Source organism: Anastrepha obliqua, chromosome 1, assembly GCF_027943255.1.
Source record: "Anastrepha obliqua isolate idAnaObli1 chromosome 1, idAnaObli1_1.0, whole genome shotgun sequence".
In the NCBI taxonomy this organism is placed as follows: domain Eukaryota; kingdom Metazoa; phylum Arthropoda; class Insecta; order Diptera; family Tephritidae; genus Anastrepha; species Anastrepha obliqua.
In genome coordinates, this window is record NC_072892.1 from 49,736,693 (window position 1) to 49,751,726 (window position 15,034).

The following is a 15,034-nucleotide window of genomic DNA, read 5'->3' on the forward strand; positions in this document are numbered from 1 at the left end:
AGGTTAATTTGGGCTTGCCAGCTATTCAAGTAGGACGTGTTTCGTGATTTTCGCTAAGAAGGAAAAAGAGCAGTATCGTTCGGTAATTCAGAATTTGGGAAAAAATGCGAGGAAATAAAAGCAAAGTTGGATGCTGTCTATGGAGATGCTTCGTCATCTATGACCACAGTTAGATATTGGTTCAACGAACTTAAACGTGGTCGGATATCCGTTTTTGATGCCGAGCGACCAGGACGCCAGGCAGACGTGGTTACCGAGGAAATGAAAAGTCCACGACATGATTCTCGCTGATCGACCATCGAAAGTGCGTGACGTAACAAAATCCATAGATGTGTCGACTGGAACGGCAGCAAATATTTGACATGATAGGTTAGCGATAAATTGTCGGCCCGATAGGTGCCGCAATTGCTCACAAGCAACAACACGCGGATGCGGCTGTTAACTTAGAAGCAGTGTTTAGAGCAATTTAAGCGAGATCCGAAGGAATATTTGCAACGAGTTGTCACCGTTAATGAAACCTGGACTCATCATTACACAACAAAAAATAAGCAACAATCAAAACAATAGATTTCTCCAGGTGAATCTGCTCCGAAGAAGGCGAAGACAGTCCCATAAACCGGAAAGGTCGTGACGACGATTTTTTTGGGATGTGAACGGCGTCATCCTCATGGATTTTTTAGAACAAGAAAGAACGGTCACCCACTATCGTGGGTTATTGGACCGCTTTGACAAAAAATTGAAGGAGATACGGCCGCATTTGGCGAAAACGATAACGCATCATCACATTCATCCGGAGTTATCGCCATCAAACTGCTTGATTTGCTTTATGAATTACTATTGCACTCCCGTATTCACCTGATCTGACTCCCTGATACTTTTTCTTGTTCCCTAACATGAAGAAATGGCTACTGGGAATAAAATTTAGTTCAAACGAGGAAGTCATTGCCGATAGAGAGGCGTATTTTGGACATTTCGACAAATCCTATTTTTGTAGGGGACGCCATAGCCGAATGGGTTGGTACGTGATTACCATTCGGAATTCACAGAGAGATCGTTGGTTTGAATCTCGGTGAAACACCAAAATTAAGAAAAACATTTTTCTAATAGCGGTCGCCCCTCGGCAGGCAATGACAAACCTCCGAGTGTATTTCTGCCATGAAAAAGCTCCTCATAAAAATATCTGCCGTTCGAAGTCGGCTTGAAACTGTAGGTCACTCCATTTGTGGAACAACATCAAGACGCACACCATAAATAGGAAGAGGAGCTCGGTCAAACACGCAAAAAGGGTGTACGCGCCAATTATATATCTATATATATAAAAAATGGGCGGAGCGTTTGGCGAAGTGTATCTTTCTCAAAGGGGACTCTGTTGAGAAATAAAAAAAAAATTTGGCAAAAATGGTGTTTTCATTTCTAACACGAGTACTTATTGAACTCCCCTCGTGCATATTTTGTAATTTTTTGTTTTCTTTTTTGTTAACAGTTGTTATGTGCTTTTAACTTTTTCGTAATTTTTTGTGAATTTTTTAGTAACTATTTTCTTAATCATATAAACAACAAGAAGCAACACCAATGCCGGCCCACCAAATAGCAAAACAATCGTGTCCAAATTATGATACTCGACCAAACTCAATTCTTGCGCTGCTACACGCATATGTGGTGCTCCCTTATAACGCAGTACATACTCCGTCCAATAAATTGCCGTCTGCAGCGGTTTCATCGGCTGATCGTGATACAAACGTGATAACTCTTCGACGCGCCGTATATACTTTGGATTGCTCAACACCTCAAGTATGACACTTTTAAGTTGGTCGGCAGTGAAACTCCTGAAATCGACACCCAAACCAATGCCCTTGGCCTGTGCACGCGCCACATTCAGATGTTGATCGTAGTATATGGCCATACCCACCACCGGTTTCGCGTAATGGATCGCCTCAATGGTGCTCAGCAGTCCACCGTGTGTTATGAATAATTTTACATTTGGGTGCGCCAGCAGATCGGATTGTGGAAACCATTTACTGATGTAGACATTCTTGGGCTTTTCAGGTAATTCCGAGTCTTCAAACTTCCAGAGTATGTTGTAGGGTAGCGAAGCAAACACCTCCATTAGAATGGCGCGTCTCTTTTCGGACAAATTTTTACTACGTATATTTGAGCCCAGTGAGAAGTAGATGGCGCCCTTTGGAGAAGCATTAATAAATGCTTCCATATCGACAGGCAACTTACTGGGTTTGTGATCAATATGCCAGCCGGCCACTTCGATGGCATTCGGGACGTATGGGCGTGATATGCTCACTGAGAAATGTTGATTCAGCAACAGCAGTGAGAAATTTTTGCGCACTTCCATAAACGGTGCTGGTGGTTTGACTCGAACATATTTCTTATACAACTCATATTGTAAGGGTATAAGCACAAAACGATTATGTAGCCACTCTACAATGTGCACGTATAAGCTTTCTAGACGCTGACGAAAATTCATGCGATCTGTAAAATGGCTTGTGACTGAGGGTATATAAGAGATTGGCGAAGTATTTCCAACTAATTCGTCGATACGAATATCAGTTCCGAAGGTAGAGACACCAATGAGTAGCGCTTTGAAGTGATATGCCAAAGCATAGAGAGCTTCCTGTTGCAGTGCTTCGACGATGAGCAGATCGAAAGTCACGCCATTTTGAAGCCATTTCTGCACCTCTGTATGCTCCAGCACTTTGCGTGTGGGTGTGCTTAGAAAATCGATACTCCAGTTAAGTTCTTGCCATTTGCTGATTGTCGGCTCTGGTGCGTCTGCAATTAGATCTGGAAAATAAGTGAAACCATTAATTGCATTAAAGAAGAGCTTATCGTAAAAATGTGGCTGTAATGTTTTGTTTTTTTTTTTTTTCTAATTGGCACTGAGGAAAAAGTATGTACATTTTAGTGAACATAGTCTTAACTCAACTACTATTTTTCGTGTAAAGTAAAACTTTCCCTGTAAGGGCATATACTCGTTTGTATAAATAATAGCATCGCGACGAATTCCCAAATTTTAATTTTTTTTTTGTGGGGTTTAATAAATTTGTTTTTATGTTTTCATAAAAGTATAGCACATTCTACAAAAAAAAAATTTTGATAATTATTTTTGCATACGATGCGAAGAACATTCTTCCATATGAAGGGCATCTTCGGAATTCTTTTATATGGAAGAAAATGCTCAACACTTCAGCGAATAAAAATTGTAAAATATATTTTTAGAAAAATTTTCGACAAAAAGTTTGGCATTCTCATGTATTTTGTTTGGAACCTTGAGTTATACAATGCAACATATGGTACTTTTATAAAGGAAAAAAGAAATTAATAGAAAAACATTGTTAAAACTCTGACGCGCTGCTCTTCTTTTATACCCATGAACATAACAGGTAAATAAATTTTTGAAATCGCAGAGGTTTTTTCTGAAGTACCGGCGAAAAAATCAACATTTTCATGCATGAGCGATTCCATGTCAATTGGTCCAAGAATTTTAGACTTGGTTGTTAATGTTTTCTTATTTATTTTATTAGTTTATTTGTAGGCTTGAGAATAAGAAGTTAACTGAAAAAATAACTGCTCAAAATTTTGGTATAGAGTTCTTTAAAGTGAAATATCTTCGAATATTTTTAAAATTTTTATAATTATTTTTTAATTTTTTAAAATAAAATTTATTAAAAAAAAAATTTAAGTATATTGTTTTGTTCATATTTTTGTGAAATTTTTTTTAATTTCTCAACAAGAAACAACCCCGTCAAATTTTCTCTTGCATTTTTTCCTATTTACAGCTTAGATTAAACTCAGTAAACTCTGCAAGTTTCATAATGGAAATCTCATAACTTTTCGCGTTATATTCAAATACGAACATTAAATCAATCAAAAATATTACTACAGCGAGACATTTACATTCATAATGTCTTAACCCAAAAAACAAAAATAAAATTCTAGATAAGTATGCAGAAATTACCACAAACTATTTTTTATGCTGCGCAATGAATTCATGGCGATATCTATTAACATTATCTCATTAGGTGAAAATAGTAAGTTGAAAAGTTTGAAACCGTCTAAATATTTTGTTTTTTTTTTTTTGGATTAGGACAATCTTGCAGTAAATGCAAATATTACACCCTGACTGTATTGCGTATTTTTTTAAGAACTTTTTTGAGCGGAAAATATTAACAAAAATTCGCGAGAGCTTGAATCACTTCCAACTGGAATTTTTTAGATTAAAATGGATTTATGGGCTATAAACCTGCATACCCAGAGTTTTTCTAAATGTTCTCATAAAAAGTTTAAAATTTTAATAATTTCTTTTTTTTTTCAAAGTCAGAAACCGTTCGATATATGGTTTTGTTGAATTTTTTTAAAAAAGTAAGAAAAGAAATTGTCGAAACTTGCAAAACATTTTTTGGAGCGGAAAATATTACCAAAAACCCTCGACAATTTTGAGCCACTTCAAACTATTTTATTATACCTACTTAAATTGCATAATCCTGTATGCCAGAATTTTTCCAAATGTTTTGATTAAAAAGTTTGAAATTTTTAGGAAAATTTACAGAACTTCAACAATTTTTTACATAGTTTGAGACTTTTTGCACTACGGTTTTTTGTTGTACTTTAATAAAAAATAAAAATAAAAAATAGTCAAACCTTATTAACATCTAATGCGCACTTTCCTTTGACTCTAATATAATTTGTATACATACATATGTCGAAATTTTTCTTATTAAATTTACCTCTTTCGACTAATGAAACCCTCTTCCAAATTCTACAGAAATTCCACATTTTCTACTTACCTTCAAAAATATGTTTTTCGAAATGAATAGTAACATCTGTAAAATTCTGTAAAGGCTGCTTTTGTGGAAATGCAGAAATGACAGTGACTTCGTGCCCTCTCTTTGCTAAAGCTTTCAGATAATTTTCAACGCAAATGTATTGCGAGCGACCGTCGAAGGGGAATATAGCTAAAATTTTTGCACTATTCAAGCTCTCAATGTGACTCGCAATTATGGCCAATACCAATAACACCGATAATGGCATTAATGACATTTTATCAATTTGAATTTTTATTTAAAAAATTTAACTATTTTCCCATTAACAAATAAAATTACTAGTTATATTATAACAATGCGAAAAGAAATTTCCTTGGGCTCTTCTACTCTCACTATTGCCCAGCGACTAACCTTTGACTCTGTGAAATGCATGGTGATAGTGAATAGAGTGTAATCGTAAATTCAAATTGAATTTTCTCACTCATTTTCCCTTTTTCTCACTCTCTCTCTCTCACTCTCTCTCTCTCTCTCTCTCTCTCACTCTATCTCATCCTCTCTCAAACGATATCTCATCACTAATAAAAATTACTAAACTCTTTTGTGAATAAAAATTAGTTCTATCTTTGTTTATAGATTTGTGTCGATAGATTTATTTCAATATACAGGGTGGCTGATGAATTTTGCTACATTAAGAAACTCAAATAACTTTTTTTTTAGTGTATGGAATTCATTTATTTTTTTTCAAGTTGAAGGTCATTCAATTTTATTAAATGTAGCTTAACTAGTTTTAAAAATAATTGAATTTAAATGCCCCCCATGCTCGTTGACACAAGTGCGGCATCTTAGTAAAAACTTGTTCATTGCTGCTTTGAGAGTTGCGACAGGAATAGCCGCAATTGTTGCCCGAATGGATTGTTTTAGTTCATCCAAATTTGTTGGCTTTGTTTTATAAACTTCTTGTTTACATAAACCCCACAAGAAAAAGTCAGGTGCAGTAAGGTCAGGCGACCTGGGGGGCCAACGAAATTCGGAGTTTCTTGAAATCAGTTTATTGGGAAATTTTCGTCGCAACTCTGTCATAACAGTCTGGGCTATGTGAGACGTTGCCCCATCTTGTTGAAACCACACAGAGTTGAAAGGAATTCTCTTTCGGCGTAGTTCTGGATAGAAAAATTCTTTCAGCATTTTCAAATAACGGTCTCCAGTAACCGTAACGGTGTGACAATTTTCTTCAAAAAAATAAGGCCCGACAATACAGCGTGAAGAAACCGCACACCACACTGTCACGCGAAGAGGATGCAATTCCGTCAAGTGGGGTATCTGTGGGTTAGAAGTACTCCATATTCGACAATTTTGTTTGTTCACATTGCCGTTTAAATCGAAATGGGCCTCATCAGACATGAAAAGGCAGTTTAACATGTTTTGGTCTTCTTCCACCATTTGCAGGATCTTCTGGCAAAATTCCAAGCGAATCGGCAAGTCTGCTGCATTCAGTTTGTTAACCATTTGAATTTTGTAGGGAAATAAGTCTAAATCTTTGTGCATTATTGTTTGCAAAGACTGTCGGCTGACACCAAGTTGAGCAGATAAGGTTCTTGTTGAAACCCTTGGATTGCTTTGTATAGCTGCAGCTACAGCAGCGATCGTTTCCTCCGTCCGAACTGGTGGGTTTCGATGATAAGGCCTTCTTGCGACTGTTCCTTGCTCAGCAAAATTATTCACCAGTCTCATTATGGTCCATCTACTCGGGGGATCGCCGCCAAACATCCGCCTGTACTCTCTCTGTACCAAAACTACGGACTCCAGTGCGTGATAGCGGCGGACTATCCAAATTCTTGTTTGCGTGTCCGAGTTATCCATTTTAATAAAGTTTAAAGATCAATCTGCAAATTAAAACAAAAATGGAACAGATAACTTAAAAAGAAAAAAAGTTATTCAATTTTTTTTTTGGTAGCGGCTTTCATCAGCCACACTGTACATAAATGGGTGCCCATTTGACTCATTGAAAATCATCGTATCATCTTATTTTGCACATTTGACTTCATAACTTTTTCGAACTAATTAATCTACAGTTACTAAACTTTTTTGTTTTTGTTTTGTTTTGTTTATTTTGAGTAATACTTATCTATCAAAGTACGCAGAAATTACCACAAACTCCGCTTTTATGCTATGATGGCGATATACATATATGAACTAATAATACATCATTAGATGAAAGTATGGCTTAATTTTTTCGTAGGGCATAGTAAATTGAAAAGTTTGAAACAGTTTTTCTCAACATTTTGGTTTTTTGAATTATGACACTCTTGCAGTAAATGCAGTGTGCTTTTTGTTTGGTAGTAGGTGGCACATCTGGAAAATCACCACTTCATAACATTTTCAGCCAAGAAGTAGGCGCAACAGGATATGCAAAACCTCATCTAATGAAAGGTAAAGTTAGTACTGCATTTTCATTGATAATTGGCCTCCGTATTATGAACCATATAAGAACATGCCCAATAGATGAAGCAGAGATGCATGTATTGCAGTTTTATGTGCTCGAGCCGGATATAGGGCAAATAACTCGAAAATTTCTTTTTTGTGGGGCGTAAATTTTTTCTGAAACTATGAGCAGAACAAATTTTACCTAAATTCTTAGATTTATTCGTTTTAATAAAAGAAAGTCAGCGGAGCCATTGTTTGAAAACAGACAAATTCGCTATGGTATCTACGATTTGGAATATTTTCATAGAGAACAGCCAAAACTGTTACAAACCGCGTGGTAATTATTGCCATAGACGAACAGCTATTTCCGACTAAAGTAAGATGTAGATTTACGCAATAAAAACATGCCTAAAAGTTAGTTTAAAATCAAATTTTGGTTAGCATCGGTCTTCGATATTAAATACGTCATAAATGCACTGCCATATCTAGGAAAAGATGAAAATAGGCCCTCTTCAGTACAACTCTCTGAATATGTTGTACTCAAATTCATTGAGTTATTTACGGATTGTGGAAGAACTGTGACCACAGACACCTTTTCACAAGCAAATCCCTAGCAACACAGCTCCTAGCAAATATATGTTAGTTGGAACTATTCGATCAAATAAAAAGGAATTGCTACTAATTGCGAAGCACAATAAAGATGACATGAAACGATTTTCATCGAAATTGCAATCTATAAAAGTAAGCCAAAAAAGGCCAACATATTTTATTAGTTCTAAACATAAATAAATAAGCGTTTACCTGAAACTGGTGTCGAAATTTATTACAAAATCTAAGTCTTGCAGATGGCCTCTTAAAGTTTTCTTTTTTTTTGTTTTTGATTTCCTTCATTTAGCTGGCATAAATGCCTGGATTTTATGCACGCAAACGACAGGAGAAAATATCTCAAGACAAGATATTTTACTCAAGCTAGCTGTAGAGTTTGGCGCCGATCTTCGAGAAGCCCCTGAGCAATCAAAAGAAAGAACGAATACGAAAGGATCGTTGCCTAAATCTACTACAGATGCTTGTCAAAGTAAGAGGTGTCAGATAGGATAAATAGGACAAAATTTGCTCTTAATGTAAAAAAATATGTGTGCGGAAAATGTACAATGGGCACGCTTTTATGTAAAAAGTGTGATGAGCAATGAATTAAAAATTCTTATTTTTTGCCAAAGTAAGTAACCGTCCAAGCCAAGAGTGCTTGCATTTAGCATACCGACCGATATTGTTGAGCTCAAAGGCTGTCACAAAATATCAAGCTGAAATATCAAAATTATAAAAGAATAAAGATGTATCATGCAGTTGTGAATAGTTTCCCGAAATGAGAACCTGAGAAGCAGAGGCGAGCTCATACAAGTTATTAGCGGTAGAAAAAAAAAAGTTGAACACATCGTAGGTCCAAAACGTAAGCACTTCATAGTTTCCTATGCCGATTTACCATAAAAATGTGCAATAAGTTGAAAACTTTTACACCAACCCAAAACAAAATTCAGACGTACACTTTGAAGTCGCCACCCTCTGTATCCTAATCCATTCTCACAATCGTCGAATATGTTTTATTTCAGTAGCCAATACAAAAAATTCTTCATTGTTGGCAAAAGCAAGAAATAAACTCTAAAAAGTTGTACTGTACTTAGAAAATGTTTAACACAGCTTTGCCTACTTTTTAATAAAAGTTGGTACTAGTATCGCATTTGATCTCGTCCAACCAAAATACAGTACATCAGTGGCATTAGTATAGTTGATGAATGAAAGCATCTATAAGAGGGAAATACATAAATGGATGCTTTCATTGTGCTGATAAAAATTTCTATACTACAAATTAGAGAACAAGTCACCCTAAGCTCAATGAAAATACTAATAAATGAATATAATAAAGGGTGGTTAAGTTTCAAAGGCCGATGTTAAATGTGAACCACACCTAAACGTCAACGACACCGTTGGACTTCTTTCTTTGGAGTTATTCGAAGGAAAAGGTGTACGTCGATAAGCCAGCAACAATTCAAGAGCTAAAGGATGAGATAATTCGGCATTAACGGCATAGAATCTCAATTATGTCTCAGCGTCATCGAAAATTGGACCATCGGATGGAGGTGTGCCGCCGAGGCCGCGGCGGCCATTTGGCGGATATTTTGATCCATACGTAATTGAGCCATACCAATATTATCATAATAAAGAGAAATGAAACTTAAGCCTAATTTATAAAAAAATTCTGAGAGCTGGTGTTTTTAAAAATAAGAAAAAATAGTATCTCAAATTTTTTCACCAAAAGTAAAATGTTTTTCCAAAACAAAGTTTTTAAAAGTATATTTTATCCTAAAAAATTAAAAAAACAATTGCAAAAATGTAAAACAAAAACTTATAGAAAGTGAATGCATTGTAAAATTACAAGGGCGGGTGCCTTCAAAGAGAACAGAAAAACATTTCCCCAAAATTTTTCTGAACAAAATTTTATTCAATCATTAAACAAACAAAAAAAAGTTGTAAAAATATTCCAAAGAACAGAAGATATTTCACTTTAAAAATTCTATACCAAAATTTTCAACCTTAAATAAATCTCAGAATTACTAAGGAGAATGTTTTCAAAAATGACAATAAAATGTTCCCGAACATTTCTTTATAAAAAAATAAAATGTATTTTCAAAAAATTAAAATAAAATATTAAAAAAAAAATTGTTTCAAAGATTATTTGGTACTAAGATATCAAAACCACATTTTGTAAAAATATTAAAAAGAATCGAAGATACTCACTTGAAAACACTTCATACCAAAATGTCTAACATTAAACAAATAAAATCGATATCTTGAAATTTCCCTCAATTTTTTTCTGTTCATTTCTTGTTATACTCAAGCCTACAAATAAACAAATCTTTAAAAGAATTGACGATACTTAGATCACTTGAGGTGAAATCACGAGTATTGGAGAGGTACATACCTGTATACTCGTATATTGTGGTGTATATAACGCTCTGAACAATCTTATCTTATCTTATACAAGAAAAGTCATTAGTAACTGGAAAAACTAACTAACACTGGAAACAGACTAGCACTGGAGACAGCCTCACTCATTTAGGCAGAGAGTGTCTACGAACTCACACTGGATATTATACACTGTTGCCTCCACTATAAATTAAGCGATTAATCTCTATTTATTTATTAACATAACACCCAGCCTTCAGTTACTGGGTTAATAGAATATTTCAAATATATAATTAGAGCTCTTTAAGGTAGTTAACATTGAAAGCGAGTAGTTAATTATCGATTGAGATGCACAGTTCACAAACTATTTACGGAATTACCTTACAGCAGACACTGCTAGGAGCTTTGTTTCGTGCTGCTTGCTCTACAAAGTGGGCACTTTGCAAATAAATTTGCTATATTTTCCAAATTTGTTCAAGCGTTAAATAGAGATAACATATGAGACACTTTAGTTCTACTAGCAGGAGATTATCCAGACAAAGGTATCTAAAGAAATCTAATATGGTACTGAACAGACGGTAGATGCTTCTCTTCCGATCATACCAGATCGATACCTGGTATCGCATTCGAGAAGCTTCTGTGATGCGACTCGCTTTGGAGGCGACTCGCAGAATTGGCAAAACCCGTTAAAATATATTTCTAGCCTGTGCAGAGGGCTTCGTAAACTGTAGGGACCAGTTGTTCTTAAGGAAGGTTATGAGTTGCTATAAAATGTACCCTCTCAGTTAAAAATTTGATTGGCATAGTTTCACGCTGGAGTGGCAGTTTAAGTCCATCGCCTTTGTTCTCCTCTATTGAGCTCTTCCCTAATCGTGTGTTATTCAACTGTAAAGCGTTTAATTTCGTTTTGTGGTAGAAATACGAATTCAAGTACACTAACTGTCAGTCAAAATTGTACGGGAATTGAATATAAAACATATTTTTGGAACACCCTGTGCATAGTGCACACACTATATAATTTAATTAATGCATCTGTACAGCAATTATTGAAGCCGCGCCCATAATAATGAAAGCTCAAACAATGCCGTTTACAGAAACGACTCGGCAATTTGTATTGAGAGAATTCAAGAGATTGATGATTTGTTTTTTTTTTTTTTGCTCTTGAATCTTTTGAATTTGTTCTCTCAATATACTCTGGTTCTCTCTCATTGTAATATGTAAATGATCGTTGGAGGCAAGTTCAAATAGCTTAACTGAATACATGGTGGCTTTGGTGGCTTTGGGGGATCAAGAGCCAACAGAGAACTGAAGCACCGCTCGAATGAATTCGATCATAAAATCGTGCAAATTTTATATAAATTGGTATTGTAGAAGCACAAACACTACAAAAAGTTGATAAATCACTTGAAACTATATCAGCATGATTTATTAAGTTTATGGAAAATATTTATATATTTTTGCAACAACTAGCTTAATAAGATAGTAAAGCGGAAAGGTCATTGAATCAATATAGTGGAAATCCAGTTGCAGTTGTGACGCCCGCTAATCATCAAAGTACAATAAACTTTCAGTTTAATGATTCAACAAAAATGGCTAATCTGGCTTCCGGACACTAATGAATTTTAGTTAGTTTAAGGGTTTAGGCTCTCAAAAATAAACATTCGGAAGCTGATACCGTGCAAATTAGTATTTTTTAGTAATTCATAAAAAAGAAAATGGCGACTGCAAAGCTTTTGTCGCGCTACCGGACCAAGTACACCTACAACTTTTAGTTTACGCTGAAAATATTACAATATAAAACATCTATTCTATTGATTAAGGGGTTATATACCTTGTGAGCCCGAAAAAATGGACGATGGGCATAATTTTTTTAAATAATGTTTTAGAACTTTTATTCAAATAAGGCATATATCATACTGAAGGGTAACTCTCGACGAATACATTTTGGTGTTATTTTAAAAAATGTTATTGTTTATTGTTGATATTCTAAAAGTACATCATCTTAAAAATATAAATTCAAAAAATCATAAAGCCTCTTCTAAAAAACGGAGGAGGGGCGATCCTGCAGCGGAAGGCCTTCTGAATTCGAAGAACAACGTCTCAAATCACTTTTCAAAGAGAACGATCGCCAAACCAGTCGTGAATTGGCGGAAAAAAATAAACTGCGATCACAAAACGATTCTCAATCGCCTGTTGAGAAATAGTGCCAATATGAAGCAAAGAAAAAAGTGATTGGCTCCAAGAGATACGCCAAAGCCCGGAGTCAAGCCGGATATTCATCCAAAGAAGATCGTGATATGTGTTTGGTGGGACTGGGAAAACATGGTGCACTGGGAAATGCTTGAAAAGAATGTCACGGTCAACAAGGAGCTCTACATTTCCCAGCTACATCGCGTGTATGAGGCTGTTCAACTAAAAAGACCTGATCAACGTGGTCCAATCATACTCCTCCCCTACAACGCCAGGCCCCATGTTGCATAAATCGTCACAGCCGTACTCCAGGAGCTCCAATAGGAGATCCTTCAGCATCCGCCATTCTATCCGGACCCTGCACCGACCGATTACCATATTTTCCGCTGCCAGTCAAACTATACGATAGCAAAGAGGTTACCTTCGACAACAAAGGGGTCCTTAATAATTGGCTCAGCAACTTCTTTGACACCAGACCAGGCAATTTTTGGCGGAACGGTATCAACAAATTGGTCGAAAGGTGGGAAGAGGTTGTAAACAGCAACGGCAAATATATAATTGATTAACTTATTGATATAATTATTGTTTTTTGTTTCAATAAAAGTCTTCGGTAAAAACGCTACAAACTTATTCTCCGCCCAGTACATATGAAAAATGTAAACATAAAACTTTTATTTTAAAACTTATTTATGCACTACATTTACCAGCTTTTTGAATATTTCTACCAAAACCAGTCAAACTTACTGGTCTTTAAAAGAAGTTTTTAGCGAGGTGTACTTTATTTGCATTTACTTCCCTTTAAAAGTGCCAAAATAAGTTGAACAATATTCATTGTAATACATAAATAGATTTATGGGCATTATAAATTAATAATTACAATAATAACACGGTGCTACAGTGAATCAGAACTTTTGAAGTGACATGATGAGCACTGTAGATCTGACCGAGAACGACGCGGAACCGTGTTCAAAAAATTTTTAACACCCTCAAATTTTTTATTTATCGTCAAAAACCCGATTTTGGGTGTTTTCCGACACTTAAAAATTCGTAGCTCGGCTGCATTTTATCCGATTTCCAGTCTTGAAACAGTTTTATTAAGGTAAATGCTAGTCCTTCTGACGTGTGTCTTCTACTTTTCACGCTAAGCAAAAATAACCACTGATTTTTCAACACAAAACTTAAATTGTAGTCAATTTTTCCAATTTTCGCAAGTTTAACGAGATGTTGTCGATAATATTGAAATGAAAGGTTTATTTATTAGTAGAAAGTCCTATAGCAGTGTCTATTCCGAACGTAAAAAGCATTTAATTTCAAAAATCGATCAAAATATGTCAAAGAAATTAATTTTTTTGTAAACAAAAAAATGAGTAAACTGAAAGTTTTCTGTTTTTGTATTTTCATATTTGCAAATTTAATGCGATTCTCCGTTTTTATTCGCGAAATACATGTATAATTAAGTATTTTTACTCATACTTGTGTCCATTCCGAATCTAGCAAGTATTATTTCATCAAAATTTATAAGAAATTTTCCAAGAGAAGAACGTTTTTGTAGAAATAAAATAAAAACGGAACATTCTCGAGTTGAACAGAGACCGTAGAAGAATATTATAACGACAAAAAAATAAAATAATATTCAAACTTTCTTCCACTCAATTAGAATATACGATACTCACTTTTGCACGAGCCATCAAGAAATAACCGCCAATCTTCTGGTCGGTGTGCGTGATTGAGGCAGAAAAACAATTCATCTAGGTCCGTGCAATATACAAGTTTATGATCGACATCGTCAGCTTTCAAAATTTGTTCAAAGAATGTTATATCCTTGCCTCGTGCAAATGTCGCTTTGAATCCATTTTCCACAAGATTCGACTGCTTTAATCTGGACCCGAGAATTTCTGTTTGTCTTGATGATAGTCCTAGATCTCCTCCAAGATCACGATAGTCTTCATTTGATACTAAATAACGTTCATTAAAAGTTACTCCAATTGGAATATAAGGTCTATCTACACTATCTACATTTAAATTTCCGTCACTGGATTCAGATGAATCTTCTGTCTTCTTTGTTGAAATTTGCTCGTCGTGGATTTTTCGTAAGAATGGTTTGGAGATAGTTATAACATTCGCATACTTTATACGGTCACGAGTTTTGTAGTGATGACCTGTGATGTTAGTCTGACAAAAGTAACAATCTTCCTGCTTGTGGTTAGATGCACTTATGCTAAGTTTTAATAGGTCTTGATCATTCAAGTGTGATGATTTTTCACACTCATTAAATTGTACATGCTTGTCAGCAAATTGCAAAAGGTTCTGCTGTGTCATGCAAGCTTCGGTTGGTCAGTTTGGATTAGGGAAGCTTGGGTTATAATGCGTTTTGATATGTTAGAAGTATTCAACTTATTGCTGTCTTTCAAAATTAGCCACAATGAGCAGTAAAGCACATGCGGTATTCTCTCGCTGTCTCGGTTCAGCTGGATTTTTAAAAATGTGGAAAAAAAAACTTTGTTTTAAAAGAATCGTAACTTTTACAGTTTTCAATGTATGAAGATGAAAAATAGCTTGTTTCAAGCACATTTTATTGGAGTTTAAAAATATGTACATATTTGTGGTGCCCGTTGGAGAATAGTGGCCAAAAAATTGCATCACATTGAAAAAAACGTGGAAAAATTGCAAAAATCAGAGTTTGT

At 35.2% G+C, this 15,034-nt stretch overlaps 1 protein-coding gene across 1 annotated transcript; it reads right to left on the reverse strand.

The window, feature by feature from the left end:
• Positions 1-223: 223 nt before the first annotated feature.
• Positions 224-5,163, reverse strand: LOC129235969 (UDP-glucosyltransferase 2-like). The gene is made up of 2 exons (XM_054870071.1): positions 4,800-5,163; positions 224-2,796 (listed from the first exon to the last, which is right to left on the reverse strand). The coding sequence occupies exons 1-2, from the start codon at positions 5,050-5,052 to the stop codon at positions 1,487-1,489; spliced, it is 1,563 nt and encodes a 520-aa protein (XP_054726046.1). The 5' UTR covers positions 5,053-5,163; the 3' UTR covers positions 224-1,486.
• Positions 5,164-15,034: the final 9,871 nt, after the last annotated feature.